This window comes from Jaculus jaculus, chromosome 2, assembly GCF_020740685.1.
Source record: "Jaculus jaculus isolate mJacJac1 chromosome 2, mJacJac1.mat.Y.cur, whole genome shotgun sequence".
Classification (NCBI taxonomy): Eukaryota; Metazoa; Chordata; class Mammalia; order Rodentia; family Dipodidae; genus Jaculus; species Jaculus jaculus.
The window spans coordinates 5,525,397-5,540,969 of record NC_059103.1 but is presented as its reverse complement, the minus strand read 5'-3'; the positions used below and the strand labels follow the sequence as shown (position 1 = coordinate 5,540,969).

At 42.9% G+C, this 15,573-nt stretch overlaps 1 protein-coding gene across 1 annotated transcript in view; it reads right to left on the bottom strand.

Annotated features, from left to right (window-relative positions):
* Lmtk2 (lemur tyrosine kinase 2) overlaps window positions 1-15,573 on the bottom strand; it is an 87,306-nt gene that overhangs the window by 50,693 nt on the left and 21,040 nt on the right. The window contains exons 5-6 of the mRNA XM_045142803.1: window positions 14,262-14,380; window positions 13,271-13,358 (exon numbers count right to left, since the gene is read on the bottom strand). Of these exons, the coding sequence (XP_044998738.1) occupies window positions 13,271-13,358; window positions 14,262-14,380 (207 nt within the window). The remainder of the gene's footprint in view (window positions 1-13,270; window positions 13,359-14,261; window positions 14,381-15,573) is intronic.

Below are 15,573 nucleotides of genomic sequence, written 5' to 3'. Positions count from 1 at the left end.
ATTTTGGCTTACAGGCTCGAGGGGGAAGCTCCACAATGGCGGGGGAAATGATGGCATGAGCAGAGTGGACATCACCCCTTGGCCAACATAAGGTGGACCAAAGCAACAAGAGAGTGTGCCAAACACTCACAAGAGGAAACTGGCTATAACACCCATAAGCCTGCCCCCTCAATATACCGCCTCCAGGAAGCATTAATTCCCAAATCTCCAACAATTGGGAACCTAGCTTTCAGAATACCTAAATTTATGGGGGACACCTGAATCAAACTACCACGACAGGCAAACATCTTAACCACTAAGCCATCTCTCCAACCCAAATTTTTGTTGTTGTTTTTTGGGGAGTAGAGATTCACTCTAGCCCAGGCTGACCTGGAATTTACTATGTAGTCTCAGGGTAGCCTCAAACTCACAGCACTCCTCCTACGTCAGCCTCCCAAGTGCTGGGATTAAAGGCATGTGCTGCCATGCCAGGCTTAGCAATTTTTTTTTTTTTAAGTTAAAAATTAGGGCTGGAGACTTCCGGTTAAGATGGCGGCGTAGGTACCACGCCAAAGCAGCCTAGGGGGGGGGGAAAGACCAAAAAAAACTCAGCAAAATACACACTTTTACTAAAAAGTGAGGTGTATAGGAAGTTGAGGCGGCAGCGGAGAAGTGGAAGAGTTATAGAGCATCCAGAGCCTGCACAGGCGGGAACAGCGGCTCCGGGGCGGCTCGGCTACCCGCCGCAACCGCGGAGCGGCAGAAAACCGCCGGACTCTCGGCTCGAGCCGCAGGACAAGCCAGGTGCGGGATTTTCCCCTCACACCGCGCTCTCCGCAACTCGGGAAACGTGAGGGGAGAGCGGCAGCGAGCAACGGAGGGAGGAGCAGACCGCGAGGTAGAAGCACACGTGGAGAAGCGATACAACCAGAGCAGCCGCGGCTCCCTCCCCTCCCCCGCCGCCTGAGCCCAGCTCCAGCGAACACAGCAGCGGCCCAGGACCCGGCCACGCCAACTTGGGCTGACGGCGGGACCCAAGCAGGAGCAGAATTCGGCAGCAACATCAGCGGCTCCAGCACCGGTACCAGTGGCCCCAGCAGCAGCGGACCCAGGAGCGGCAGCGGTGGCAGATCCCGCAGCAGCGGCTTCAGGGTGAGCAGCAGTGGTGGACACGGCAACGGCAGCTTCAGCAGCGGTGGGGGCTCCGGGAGTGGCAGCTACAACAGCTGCAGAGGCAGCAGCAGCGGCTCAGTTTGCCCCATAGGAAAAGCAAGTGCCCAGCTCCAGAAATCAGAACAGCAGCCCGACGACCCAGGCAGCAACTTGACTGAGACCACAATCACCCAAGGTAACTGGGATTGCACCAGGGAAGGGTCTCACTTGGTCACAAGCTGACTTGGATACCTCAACAGACCAGAAATCTAAACCTCTTTGTTGATAGAGGATCTGGTCATTATAATAACTACTCTTGCATACATACTCGGGGCTGTTTTTGATGGAATGGGTACAGTGTTTAGTTAAATTTTAGAATCTACCAGTATATTATTCCACTCAGCCTGCTTGAATACTCCTATAGCAGGGAAACTCAACCCCTAAGAACATCTTTGTAGATACTCTGAGAGTCTTAAGAGCCACACCTAATACCTTAAGGTCCTACCCTGAAAATATATTACATCAAATCAATTGATACAGCTAAGAATACACAGCTAGCTAGAAAATCCAAGCATTAACTTAATCCAAGATGCAAAAATATATACATTATAACACAAGAAACACTAAAAAGCAAGACGATATAAATCCACCTAAAAGTATTAATGCATCAGAAATGTCCTCCAGTGAGAAAGAGTTAGAGGAAATGCCTGAGAAAGAGTTCAAAAGAATAATTATAAATATGTTCAAAGAGGTCAAAGAACACATGAAAACAATCAAAGAAGAAATCAAAGAGGAAATCAAAGAGGAAATCAAAGGAATCAAAGAAGAGGCAGGACACCAATTTAATGAAATAAAGAAGGCAATACAAGACATAAATAGGGAAATAGAAATAATAAAGAAAAACCAGTCAGAATTACTAGCAATGAAGAACACAGTTAATGAAATAAAAAACTCTGTAGAAAATCTCACCAGTAGGATGGATGAGGGAGAGGACAGAATATCTAAGCTAGAAGATCAGGTGGCAGACCTAATGCAGTCCAACAAAGAGAAAGACAAACTTATAGAAAAGTATGAGTGGGAATTTCAAGATATTCGGGACACTATGAAAAGATCCAATATAAGAATTCAGGGCATAGTAGAAGGAGAAGAACTCCACTCCAGAGGCATAGTAGGCATCTTCAACAAAATCATAGAGGAAAATTTCCCCCAAATTGGGAAAGAGGTGCCAATACAGATACAGGAAGCCTTTAGAACCCCAGCCAGACAAAAGCCAGAAAGAACCTCTCCTCGCCACATTATACTCAAACTTCCAAACACACAAACCAAAGAAAAAATATTGAAAGCAGTTAGAGAGAAAAATCAAGTTACCTACAAAAGCAAGCCCATCAGGATTACAGCAGATTATTCAACACAAACTTTTAAAGCCAGAAGGGCCTGGAGTGATATATTCCAAGTTCTGAAAGATAACAACTGTCAACCAAGGTTACCTTATCCTGCAAAGTTATCCATCCAAATAGATGGAGAAATAAAGACATTCCATGACAAAAGCAGGTTAAAAGAATATCTGAAGACAAAACCAGCTCTACAGAAAATACTTGATAGAATCCTCCATGCTGAACAAAAGGAAAAACACACATATAAGGAACCTAGAAAAAACCAGCCATACTCAAATACCAGTTAACAGAAGAGAGCACAGGTAGAACAAGTAACACACACACACACACACAAATGGCAAACATAAATACACACCTTTCAATAATATCTCTTAATATCAATGGTCTCAATGCCCCAACGAAAAGACATAGATTTGCAGACTGGGTTAAAAAGCAGGATCCTACAATTTGTTGTCTTCAAGAAACTCACCTTTCTACAAAGGATAGACATTATCTTAGGGTGAAAGGTTGGAAGACGGTGTTTCAAGCAAATGGGCCTAGAAAACAAGCAGGGGTTGCTATCCTAATATCAGACAGGGTGGACTTTAGTCCGAAGTTAGTCAAAAAAGATAAGGAAGGTCACTTTATATTGATTAAGGGCACACTACAACAGGAGGACATTACAATCCTAAACATATATGCACCTAACATGGGGGCTCCCAAATTCGTCAAACAAACACTATTAGAACTAAGGTCACAGATAACACCAAACACGGTGCTGGTGGGTGACTTTAACACCCCACTCTCATCAATTGACAGGTCATCCAGGGAAAGAATAAACAGAGAGGCATCTGGACTAAATGAGGTCATAGAAGGAATGGACCTAACAGATATATACAGGACATTTCATCCAAAGGCTGCAGAATATACATTCTTTTCAGCAGCACATGGAACATTCTCTAAAATAGACCATATATTAGGACACAAAGCAAATCTTAACAAATTCAGGAAAATTGAAATAATTCCTTGCATTCTATCTGACCACAATGGAATTAAACTACAAATCAGTAGCAAGAAAGGCTATAGAGCATACACAAAATCATGGAAACTAAACAATACACTACTAAATGATGAGTGGGTCAATGAAGAAATCAAAAAGGAAATCAAAAAATTTATAGAGTCAAATGATAATGAGAACACAACATACCAAAATCTCTGGGACACAATGAAGGCAGTTCTAAGAGGTAAATTTATAGCCTTAAGTGCCTATATTAAGAAATTAGAAAGGTCGCAAGTAAACGACCTAATGCTTCGCCTTAAAGCCTTGGAAAAAGAAGAACAAGGCAAACCAAAAAGTAGTAGACGGGAAGAAATAATAAAGATTAGGGCAGAAATTAATGAAATAGAAACAAAAAGAACAATCCAAAGAATTAATGAAACAAAGAGTTGGTTCTTTGAAAGGATAAACAAGATTGATAAACCCTTAGCAAATCTGACCAAAAGAAAGAGAGAAGAGACACAAATTAATAAAATCAGAGATGAACAAGGTAACATCACAACAGATTCCAGAGAAATTCAAAAAATTATAGGGACATACTATAAAAGCATATACTCCACAAAGTATGAAAATCTGAAAGAAATGGATGATTTCCTTGATCTATATGACCTACCTAAATTAAATCAAAATGAGATTAATCACTTAAATAGACCTATAACAAACATGGAGATCCGAGCAGTTATCAATAATCTCCCAACTAAAAAAAGCCCAGGCCCGGATGGATTCACTGCTGAATTTTACCAGACTTTTAAGGAAGAGCTAACACCATTGCTTCTTAAGCTTTTCCAGGAAATAGAAAAAGAAGGAATCCTACCAAACTCCTTCTATGAGGCCAGCATCACCCTGATACCAAAACCAGGCAAAGATAGAACAAAAAAAGAAAATTACAGACCAATCTCCCTCATGAACATAGATGCAAAAATTCTCAACAAAATATTGGCAAACAGAATACAGGAGTATATCAAAAAGATCATTCACCCTGACCAAGTAGGCTTTATCCCAGAGATGCAGGGATGGTTCAACATACGCAAATCTATAAATGTAATACATTACATAAATGGGTTGAAGGACAAAAATCACATGATCATCTCACTAGATGCAGAGAAAGCATTTGACAAAATCCAACATCCCTTCATGATAAAAGTCCTACAGAGACTGGGAATAGAAGGAACATATCTCAATATAATAAAGGCTATTTATGACAAGCCTACAGCCAACATATTACTAAATGGGGAAAAACTGGAAGCTTTTCCACTAAAATCAGGAACAAGACAAGGGTGTCCACTGTCTCCACTTCTATTTAATATAGTTTTGGAAGTCTTAGCCATAGCAATAAGGCAAGAGACACACATAAAAGGGATACAAATTGGAAAGGAAGAAATCAAGTTATTATTTGCAGATGACATGATTCTATACATAAAGGACCCTAAAGACTCTACTAGCAAGCTGTTAGAGCTGATCAAAACCTACAGCAATGTAGCAGGATACAAAATAAATACACAGAAATCAGTAGCCCTCGTATATGCTAACAACAAACACACAGAGGATGAAATCAGAGAATCACTCCCATTCACAATTGCATCAAAAAAAAATAAAATACCTTGGAATAAACCTAACTAAGGAAGTAAAGAATCTATACAATGAGAACTTTAAGACACTCAAGTGAGAAATTGCAGAAGACACTAGAAAGTGGAGAAACATCCCTTGTTCCTGGCTTGGAAGAATCAATATCGTGAAAATGGCAATCTTACCTAAAGCAATCTACACATTTAATGCAATCCCTATCAAAATTCCAAAGGCTTTCTTCATGGAAATAGAAAAAACAATCCAAAAATTCATTTGGAATCATAAAAAACCTCGAATATCTAAAATAATACTGAGCAACAAAAAAGAGGCTGGTGGTATCACCATACCTGATTTTAACCTATACTACAGAGCCATAGTAACAAAAACAGCATGGTACTGGCACAAAAACAGACATGTAGATCAGTGGAACAGAATAGAGGACCCAGATGTAAGCCCAAGTAGCTATAGCCACCTGATATTCGATAAAAATGCCAAAAATACTCATTGGAGAAGAGACAGCCTCTTCAGCAAATGGTGTTTTGAAAAACTGGATAAATATCTGCAGAAGGATGAAAATAGATTCTTCTCTCTCGCCATGCACAAGAATTAAGTCCAAATGGATTAAAGACCTTAACATCAGACCGGAAACTTTGAAACTGCTAGAGGAAAAAGTAGGGGAAACCCTTCAACATATTGGTCTTGGCAAAGACTTTCTGAATACAACCCCAATTGCTCAGGCAATAAAACCACAGATTAACCACTGGGACCTAATGAAATTACAAAGATTTTGCACCGCAAAGGACACAGTGAAAAAAGCAAAGAGGCAACCTACAGAATGGGAAAAAATCTTCGCCAGCTATATATCTGATAGAGGATTAATATCTAGGATATACAAAGAACTCAAAAAGTTAACTAATAAGGAATCAAACAAGCCAATCAAAAAATGGGCTATGGAGCTAAATAGAGAGTTCTCAAAGGAAGAAATACGAATGGCATATAAGCACCTAAAAAAATGTTCTACATCACTAGTCATCAGGGAAATGCAGATTAAAACTACATTGAGATTCCATCTCACTCCTGTCAGATTGGCCACCATCATGAAAACAAATGATCATAAATGTTGGCGGGGATGTGGAAAAAAAGGAACCCTTCTGCACTGCTGGTGGGAATGCAATCTGGTCCAGCCATTGTGGAAAACAGTGTGGAGGTTCCTAAAGCAGCTAGAGATTGATCTACCATATGACCCAGCTATAGCACTCCTAGGCATATATCCAAAGGACTCATCTCATTTCCTTAGAAGTACATGCTCAACCATGTTTATTGCTGCTCAATTTATAATAGCTGGGAAATGGAACCAGCCTAGATGTCCCTCAACAGATGAGTGGATAATGAAGATGTGGTACATTTATACAATGGAGTTCTACTCAGCGGTAAAGAAAAATGAAGTTATGAAATTTGCAGAAAAATGGATGGACCTGGAAAGTATTATACTAAGTCAGGTAACCCAGGCCCAGAAAGCCAAGCGCCACATGTTCTCCCTCATATGGGGATCCTAGCTACAGATGACTGGGCTTCTGTGTGAGAATGAAAATACTTAGTAGCAGAGGCCAGTAAGTTGAAAAGGAGACATAAAGGGTGGAGAAAGGAAGGGAGGAGGATACTTAATAGGTTGATATTGTATATATGTAATTACAATGATTGTAATGGGGAGGTAATATGATTGAGAATGGAATTTCAAACGGGAAAGTGTGGGGGTGGGGAGGGAGGGAATTACCATGGGATATATTTTATAATCATGGAAAATGTTAATAAAAATTTAAAAAAAAAAATCAGGGCTGGAGAGATGGCTTAGCAGTTAAGGTACTTGCCAGCGAAGCCAAAGGACCCCAGTTCGATTCCCTAGCACCCACATAAACCAGATGCACAAAGCAGCATATGCTTCTGAAGTTTGTTTGCAGCGTCCTGGTGCACCCATTCTCTCCCCCCCTTCCCCCCACCACTTTCTATCGCTCTCAAATAAATAGTTAAAAATAAAATCTGAGCCGGGCGTGGTGATACACACCTTTAATCCCAGCACTCAGGAGGCAGAAGTGGGAGGATTGCTATGAGTTCAAGGCCAGCCTGAAACTACATAGTGAATTCCAGGTCAGTATGGGCTAGAGAAAGACCCTACCTCAAAAAAAAAAAAAAAAAGTAAATAAATAAATAAAAATCTGAGCTAGAAAGATGGCTTAAAAGGTACTTGAATGCAAAGCCTGCCAATCCAGGTTCAGTTCCCCAGTGCCCATGTGCAAATAGCGATGCATGCACCCACAGTTCATATGCACCAGCAAGAGGCCCAGGTATGCCCAATCTCATTCTCTCTCAAATAAATAAATACAGATATTTTAAAAGACATTTTTTGTTTATTTATTTATTTGAGAGTGACAGACAGAAAGAAAAAGAGGCAGAGAGAATGAGGATATCAGGGCCTCCAGCCACTGCAAATGAACTCCAGACACATGTGCCACCTTGTGCATCCTCGAACCAGGATCTTTGGTCTTCACAGGCAAGCACTTAACAGCTAAGCCATCTCTCCAGGCCCAGATATATATATATTTTTTAAAAGTAAAGCTGAATATTCTGTCTGAAAGTCTGAATGCTAAGTGTTATAGATTTCACTTCAAGCAAGGGGATCAGTGCAGAGTCAGCAGCTCTCAGAAGGCACATTTTCAGGTGATTAGTGTCCTTCCACGAGAAAATGGCATATGCATGATTCCCCATAGTCTAACAACAGTACCCAAATCATAAAGAAATAAAAAGCAGTGGGGGGAGAGGGGGTATTACCATGGAATATTGTTTTCAATTATAGAAGTTGCGATGGTTTAAATAGAATAGATGGCCCCCAATATATTCAGTTGTTTTATTTGTAGTTTGCATCTGTAGCCACCTGGCTGGAGGCAATGTAACTTGGTGATCGTAAAGAGTGGGGGTGGGTTTCAGATTTCAATCTAAAGATATGCAAAGTGTGCCTAGCAGGAGTTCCTGAAGTGTGCTGTGGCTTTTGACTTTTTGGATTGTGCTTTTCTCTCTGTCAGCTTGGGCCTGTGAAGGCAGGCCAGCTTCTTCCATTATGGAACTTCCCCTGGATCTATAAGCTTCAATAAATTCCTTCCTCCATAAAAAAAAAAGAAATAAAAAGCTAAGTGTAACTTTAGCAATGTACTTTAGTATCAATTTGACACATAATCAGTGTTAAGATGTTTTACTTTCCTTTTTGTACTAAGCCTTCAAACTCTGACAAGCATTTCATGCGCCACAGTGCACCAACCCAGCTTTGTTGTGACATCAGTGTATGCCATCCACAGCTCACCAGGAAAAGCATTAAAGCCATCAGCAATGGGCAATACTGCCCTGGCAGGAGCAGTGGTCACAGAAGTGGGCGGGCCGTGCTAAGGCGTGAAGGCTGGGTAGAGAGGAGAGCGACAGGGAAGTGGGCAAGACCAGCCGTGAGCGGAGGCAGATCACGGAGACAAAGCAGAACAGAAGAGAACAGGCCAGGCACTGGGACCACCACCTCCCAGCCTAACAGTCTCCTGACACTGCTGTCAAGCCTGGCAGCACAGCACAAGTGTCCCACAGCTCTCCTAGCCACCTGCTCCCCTGGCCTTCCACGGACTCTGCACCCTTGCTTTTCTTCTCAGCTGCTAAGGGGCAGGGAAGGACACATCATTCCCCAGTATGCTTAGTGACTAGTTATAAGTGGAAAATGCCAACCAACTGGGCATTTTCTGTACAGGGGGTAATTCCAATCAGAATGCTTTTCACTGGTGAAAGCATTGAGCCACATGTTCTAGAAGGACACACATCGGAGCTAAGCCACCAGTTACAATGACTACACTGGCACAAGCCTGTCCTTAGCAAGCCAATGAACCAAAAGCTGTAAAGGACAGCCAGGAAGCAGGTCCTGAGGACTCTCAGGCTTGTGCTAGACTCAACAAGTTACTTCACTTAGGTCAGCCTCTGACCTCAGCCTCAGCAGGCTGTCAAGATGACTTGGAACTGAAGGACACAAGAGGCTGGTCCTGAGAGGCTTCTTCCCGGTCCACAGTACAGGCTGAGCGCTCCCAACTTTGCCCATCCCATCCCCTGCCCTTTAAGAGACTGAAGAAAGTGACTCCCACAAAGCAATGTGCTTGCTGAAGTGTCCCATACCATTCTTGGTTTTTTGTTTTTTTTTTTTTTTTTTTTTTTTTTTGAGGTAGGGTCTCACTCTGGCTCAGGCTGACCTGGAATTCACTATGTAACCTCAGGGTGGCCTCGAACTCTCGGCAATCCTCCTACCTCTGCCTCCTGAGTGCTGGGATTAAAGGCGTGCGCCACCACGCCCGGCACCATTCTTGTTTTTTGAGGTAGGGTTTCACTCTAGCCCAGGCTGACCTGGAATTCACTATGGAGTCTCAGGCTGGCCTTGAACTCACAGTGATCCTCCTACCTCTGCCTCACAAGTGCTGGGATTAAAGTCGTGCACCACCATGCCCGGCTCCCATACCATTCTTATGCGGCCCCTGCTACTGGATTCAGAAATCCACTTGGTGCTCTCGTTGTGGAGTACAGCAAGGGACACCAGTGCAGACACTCAAGAGCACAGTCCTGCAAAGAAATCATAGCCACTGCTTTCTCCACTCCTCACCGAGGTGAGGCGAGGCTCAGTGGTAGATCACTCACCCAGCATGTGCAGGGGAGTCACTAACAAAATGAACACCTTCCTTATCATTTTCCTCCCAGAACATCAGTGTGTTCCCCTTTACCCCAGGCTGATCTGAAACTTACTCTGTAGCTCAGGCTGGCCTTGAACTCCCAGCAGTTTCCCAAGAGCCAGGATCAAAGGCATACACCACCACATCTGGCCTACATGTTTAGGTTTTTGAGGATCAGTGGTTGTTTTATGATTCTGAGTTTTTCTAGAATGAGAGCTGAGGTTCAGCTTCGGGGGTGATCACTGACCTGGGTGACAATATGAGTCACATGTTCACAAAGTCACATTTGTTAATTCTGGAAGGCTATTTATATGGTATTCACTCAAAAATATGAAAGCCAATCGAATGTAATGTGCTATGAACTCTTTTATAAGTATTATTTATTTACTAGGGGGGTGGTGGTAGGGAGGGGGGAGGGAGGGAGAGAATGGGCACACCAGGGCCTTCAGCCACTGCAAACAAACTCCAGACATGTGCACCACCTTGTGCATCTGGCTTACATGGGTCCTAGGGAATTGAACCTGGGTCCTTTGCTTTGCATACAAGCACCTTTACTAAGCCATCTTTCCAGCTCTGCTCTGACATACCTATACAATACCTGGATAATATGTACATATTAAAATCTAAGATTTAAAATTACTGAGGGAACTTTTAAAAGAATGTTAACAAAGAACATATATATTTATTCTATTTTCATAAAATAGTATCTGTATACTGACAGAGATACTCAGAATTTTCTAGAATCCTGTCAGTACTGAGTCATTTGTGGCAACAGTTCCCCAAGAGAACAGGCAGGTTTAGGTTTAAAAAAAAAAAAAAAACAAACACTAAAATAGCACTCAAACAAAGCCCGCCCCTGGACTCAGGAGACAGCACTGAGCTGACTACCTGGAGACTCTTTATTTTCTTTGAGAGTGACAGAGAAAGAGGCAGAGAGAGAGAGAGAATGGGAGCACCAGGGACTCCAGCCACTGCAAACGAACTCCAGATGCATGCACCACCTTGTGCATCTGACTTACATGGGTCCTGGGGAATCAAGCCTTGAAATGGGGTCCTTAGGCTTCACAGGCAGTTGCTTAACCACTAAGCCATCTCTCCAGCCCCTCACCTGGAGACTTTTATCAATCCTATCTAATACAACCCTCAATAACAGATGCGTAAGGCTGAAGAACAGACAATGCCAAACCATCCAACAGGCTCACAGCCGCCTCGGTCTCCCAGAAACAATGCCACACAGGTGCACACCCAGCCGGACCAGGAGTGAGCCTCACCTTATAGCCACCATCAGGAGCCAAGGGACGGTATTGAGGACTGGACAGGCCCTTAAGAACACTAGGCATTTTAATTTTAATTTATTTTTTTAAATTTTTTTTCTTCATTTATTTGAGAGTGACAGAGAGAGAAAGAGGCAGAGGGAGAGAGAAAGAGAATGGGCGCACCAGGGCTTCTAGCCATTGCAAATGAACTCCAGACGCGTGTGCACGCCCCTTGTGCATCTGGCTAACGTGGGTCCTAGGGAATCGAGCCTTGAACCAGGATCTTTAGGCTTCATAGGCAAGCGCTTAACCGCTAAGCCATCTCTCCAGCCCAATTTTAATTTATTTTGAGACCCTCCTGCCTCAGCCTCTGAGTAGCTGGGCTGACAGGAAGTAGATTTCTGCTGAGCCAGCCTGCCCCTCACACAATAAATAATGTCAGAGGGACTGGAGACATAGCTTAGTGGTTAAGACACTTGCCTGCAAAGCCAAAGGACCCAGGTTCGATTCCCCAGGACCCACATAAGCCAGATGCACAAGGTGGTGCATGCTTCTGGAGTTCATTTGCAGTGGCTGAAGGTCTTGGTGCACCCACTGTTTCTCTATCTGCCTCTCCTGTCTCTCTCACTCAAATAAATAAAATTAAAACATATAAAAAAAGTCAGATCACTCGCTGGTATGTGCATACATACACGAGTAGGCTGGCATTTACAAAGACAGCACAGATCTGAGTGTGGAGAGGATAAAACCTGGAGGTGACCAAAGTTGACATGCAAAACAGGTGGCTTACTGCTCTAGCCAAGTCCTGGGGGCTATCACTCTCTGACACAATCCAACTGAAGCTAACGTGTCAAGTTCATTGATGAACTTTCCTTGGAATTACTCACTGTTGCCAAAGAAAGAAATATTCTAACTAATTCAGGAGATAAAGCAAAATCTCAAATGGTTTACCACATTCCTTTTCTATTTAGCAGTAGAAATTATTATTTGAGTTAACTGAGATTCATTTTGGGTATTCCCAACGATTTTATGCACAGCCACAGCAGCTTTAGTGTTCTGAGAACTAAGACTACGCAAAGAAATCAATTAAAACTCAGCAAATTCAATTATGTTCTTGCCACTGTTTGGAAAATAACAATTATCTACTAAAAACGAGCTTTAAAAAGATGACACATACTGCACAAGGAAAAAGATGCTCATTCAGAAACTTCACATCAGAATTAAGATTATCCCCAAACTGCACAAGAATAACCTTAACAATTCCAAGTCTCATGACTACCATGCTCAGAAGCACACTGTAATGGCTGAATTCTCTCTCTCTCTTTTCCCAGAGGTAGGGTCTCACTCTTTTTATTTATTTATTTGAGAGCAACAGACACAGAGAGAAAGACAGATAGAGGGAGAGAGAGAGAATGGGCGCACCAGGGCTTCCAGCCTCTGCAAACGAACTCCAGACGCGTGCGCCCCCTTGTGCATCTGGCTAACGTGGGGCCTGGGGAACCGAGCCTCGAACCGGGGTCCATAGGCTTCACAGGCGAGTGCTTAACCACTAAGCCATCTCTCCAGCCCAGGTCTCATTCTTAATCCAGGCTGACCTGGAACTCTGTAGCCCTAGGCTGGCCTCAAACTCACAATGATCTTCCTAACTCTGAGTGCTGGGATTAAAGGCGTGAACCACCACACTCAGCTGAATTCTTGAGCGAAGTGCAAACGCTTGTCTTTAGAACTGACAGATCACGGGTTCCCTGCTGGTACAGAGTTTACCTGAGCACCTCCAATGAGGAAAACACCCATTTCAATGCCTGACTGGTGTGAAGACCTCAGGCTTGCAGGAGCACTTGGGGATATGCTCTGGCTCTGACATATATTTGCTATGTAGCATTTTCTTAAATTCCTTGAGCCTTATTTCAGTCATATGTAAAGAATGGACAAAGATTAGTGCCACTCAGAGGTCTGACTGGATTAAACATGGTAATATGAGGAAACAGCTCAGCTCAAAGCCTGGATAAAATGACTGTTATATAGGCACCAAAGGTAATAAGTTTCACATTGCTAAGTTATTCATACTTAGAAGAGATGTTAAGGCAATCCCCAAAACACCTGGGTGTGGCCCCTCAAGCACTTCACCTTGAATCCCTGAGAACTTACCAAGTCGCAGAATTCCAGTACTAGGAGGGAAGGAATAGCCTCTACACACCGCCCCACACACTGAAGGACGTTTGGATGCTGAAGAATGCTGGCGGGAATGAAAAGTACAGCTGTTCATTAAGAAGCAGAATGCGATACACGCAGGTCACAGAAAAACTATACTTCACACATGTACATGGAGATGATGACTCAGTCATCCACAACAATCAAGTGAGTATTCTTTCTGCTGTCCTAACTTGCTGCTGAGCTTACACACTGAGGGGTTTTTGCTCTGGGTGTTTGTGGACTGCATACATGTATGTACGTTCCTGTGTGGGTGCACACGTCTGTGTGCACATGTGTGTACAGGCCAGACACTGACATTGACATTGGATGTCCTCCTCAATTACTTTCCACTTGCTTTTGAGATAGGGTCTCTCACTGAAGCCAGAGCTCACTGACTTAGCTAGACTAGCTAGTCAACAGGCCCTGGAGATTCTTGTCTCCAGTGCTGGGATTATAGACACGTGCCACCATGCCTGGCTTTTAGAGTAGGGTGCTGGAGATTTGAACTGGGGTCCTCAGACAAGTGCTCTACAACCGAGCCACCCTCCTCAGTCCCTCCACTGAGTTTTTGCTTTTGACTTAATCTACTTTTTCGTTCTAAAGTTCTCACTTAGTTCTTCTCTGTCTTTCATTTCTCTGCTCAAGCTCTTATTTCCTCCGGGTATGGTGCACATGTTCAGTGAACGTCCGCATGGTGGCTGCTTTCAAGTCCTCACCAGTCCAGACAGTCCAGCATCTCTGTACGTCACCTCTGTGTTGGTGTCATCTGCTCTTAGTCAAGTTGCAACACCTAGCTCTTGGAATGATTAAGTGATTTTCAATTGAAATGCAGACATCTGTGGTCTCAGGAGACTGGGTTTCTGGCATAAGTGGCAATGTAGTTTTAAACACCGAATTTTCAAAACCACAAGCTGTGTTTGCAGAACACATATTACAGCTTACTTACTAGTAGGGTTCACCGTTTTTCAGAAAGCTATCTTGTTCCTTTGGGCTTGCACTTGCTTTTAACTCCTTTACGATTACTCTTGCCACACTGGTGCCTGTGTAAATCTCTCCAAGGAGGACCTAAAACCAAACAACAGTTTTTCCTGTTACTCCCAAATGAAATGTGTTTCATCTACCAGAAAACAAAATAAAGGTAAACAATTCACAACTAGCTGGCCTGTGTTACTGTACACACTACCAAAGATCAGAAAACTCAAATACTTAACTGGAGTATGCCTACAAGCCCAGCACTAGGGGTGGCTGAGGCAGGAGGATGGAAAGTGTGATGCCAGCCTCAGCTACATAGGGACCCTGTCCCCCGCCCTTCCCCCCCCCCCCCGCCTCCAAAAAAAAGAACATGAAAGGACAGGAAGAAAGGGGAGTGAAGGGAAGAGGAGAAGAAGGGAAGGACAAAGATGAGAAAAGGGAAGGAAGGAAAGAAGGGGGAAGGGACAGATACTCAAATGTCATTTTAAATTATTCATCAGGTATTTATGACATCCACACATTCTTACATATATGTTTCTACTCATCTCAAAAGCACTTTTCATGGAAATAAACCATGACATTTAGACAGGCTGACTTGCAAGTTAATGCAAACACAACTAAAGGAGTTCTCTTATGATGCTGCACACGAAGAGGCCAGCAGACAAACAGCTAGTGTATACTGAAAGCTGAAGAAAATCCATGGTATTCTGATGACATCAAGCCTTGAACTCGTCCCAAAACTTCAGCCAAAACACAGGAAAAAAAAAAAAAAAAGCAGTCCACCGAAATGAACAGAATATGAGATGAGAAAAAGCTATCTCATAAAAAACAGCTACCAGGGAATATTAAATATAGGACAGTGCAAAAGCAGCCTCAAACACATTTCATCTTAAAGTGATGATGAAGTAAAGGTTTTAATTTAATTAGAGGGTGGCCTTTTAAAATGGTTTTCCTATGTTCTTATAAAGTAGGTTAAATTTAATGCCCTGGAAATAAAGTAAAAATCTGAACAGAACTCCACGGATTTATCAGGAATGCAAGGACAGACCAGTGAAGAAAACACTGGAGGGTAACTAGATCATATTCTTTGCTTTAAATAAGCAGCTTGTGCATATATAATAAGCATCATTTTTAAAGAGGGGAGGGATAATGGCGGGCTGCTATAACACCTGGCTGGGCTTGTGCTTCTCCACCACGCTAACATTTCCGTGTTCACTGTCTACAGACAACCCAACAGCTGATCTTTCCATTTGTTTGTTTGTTTGTTTGTTTTAATTTTTATTTGT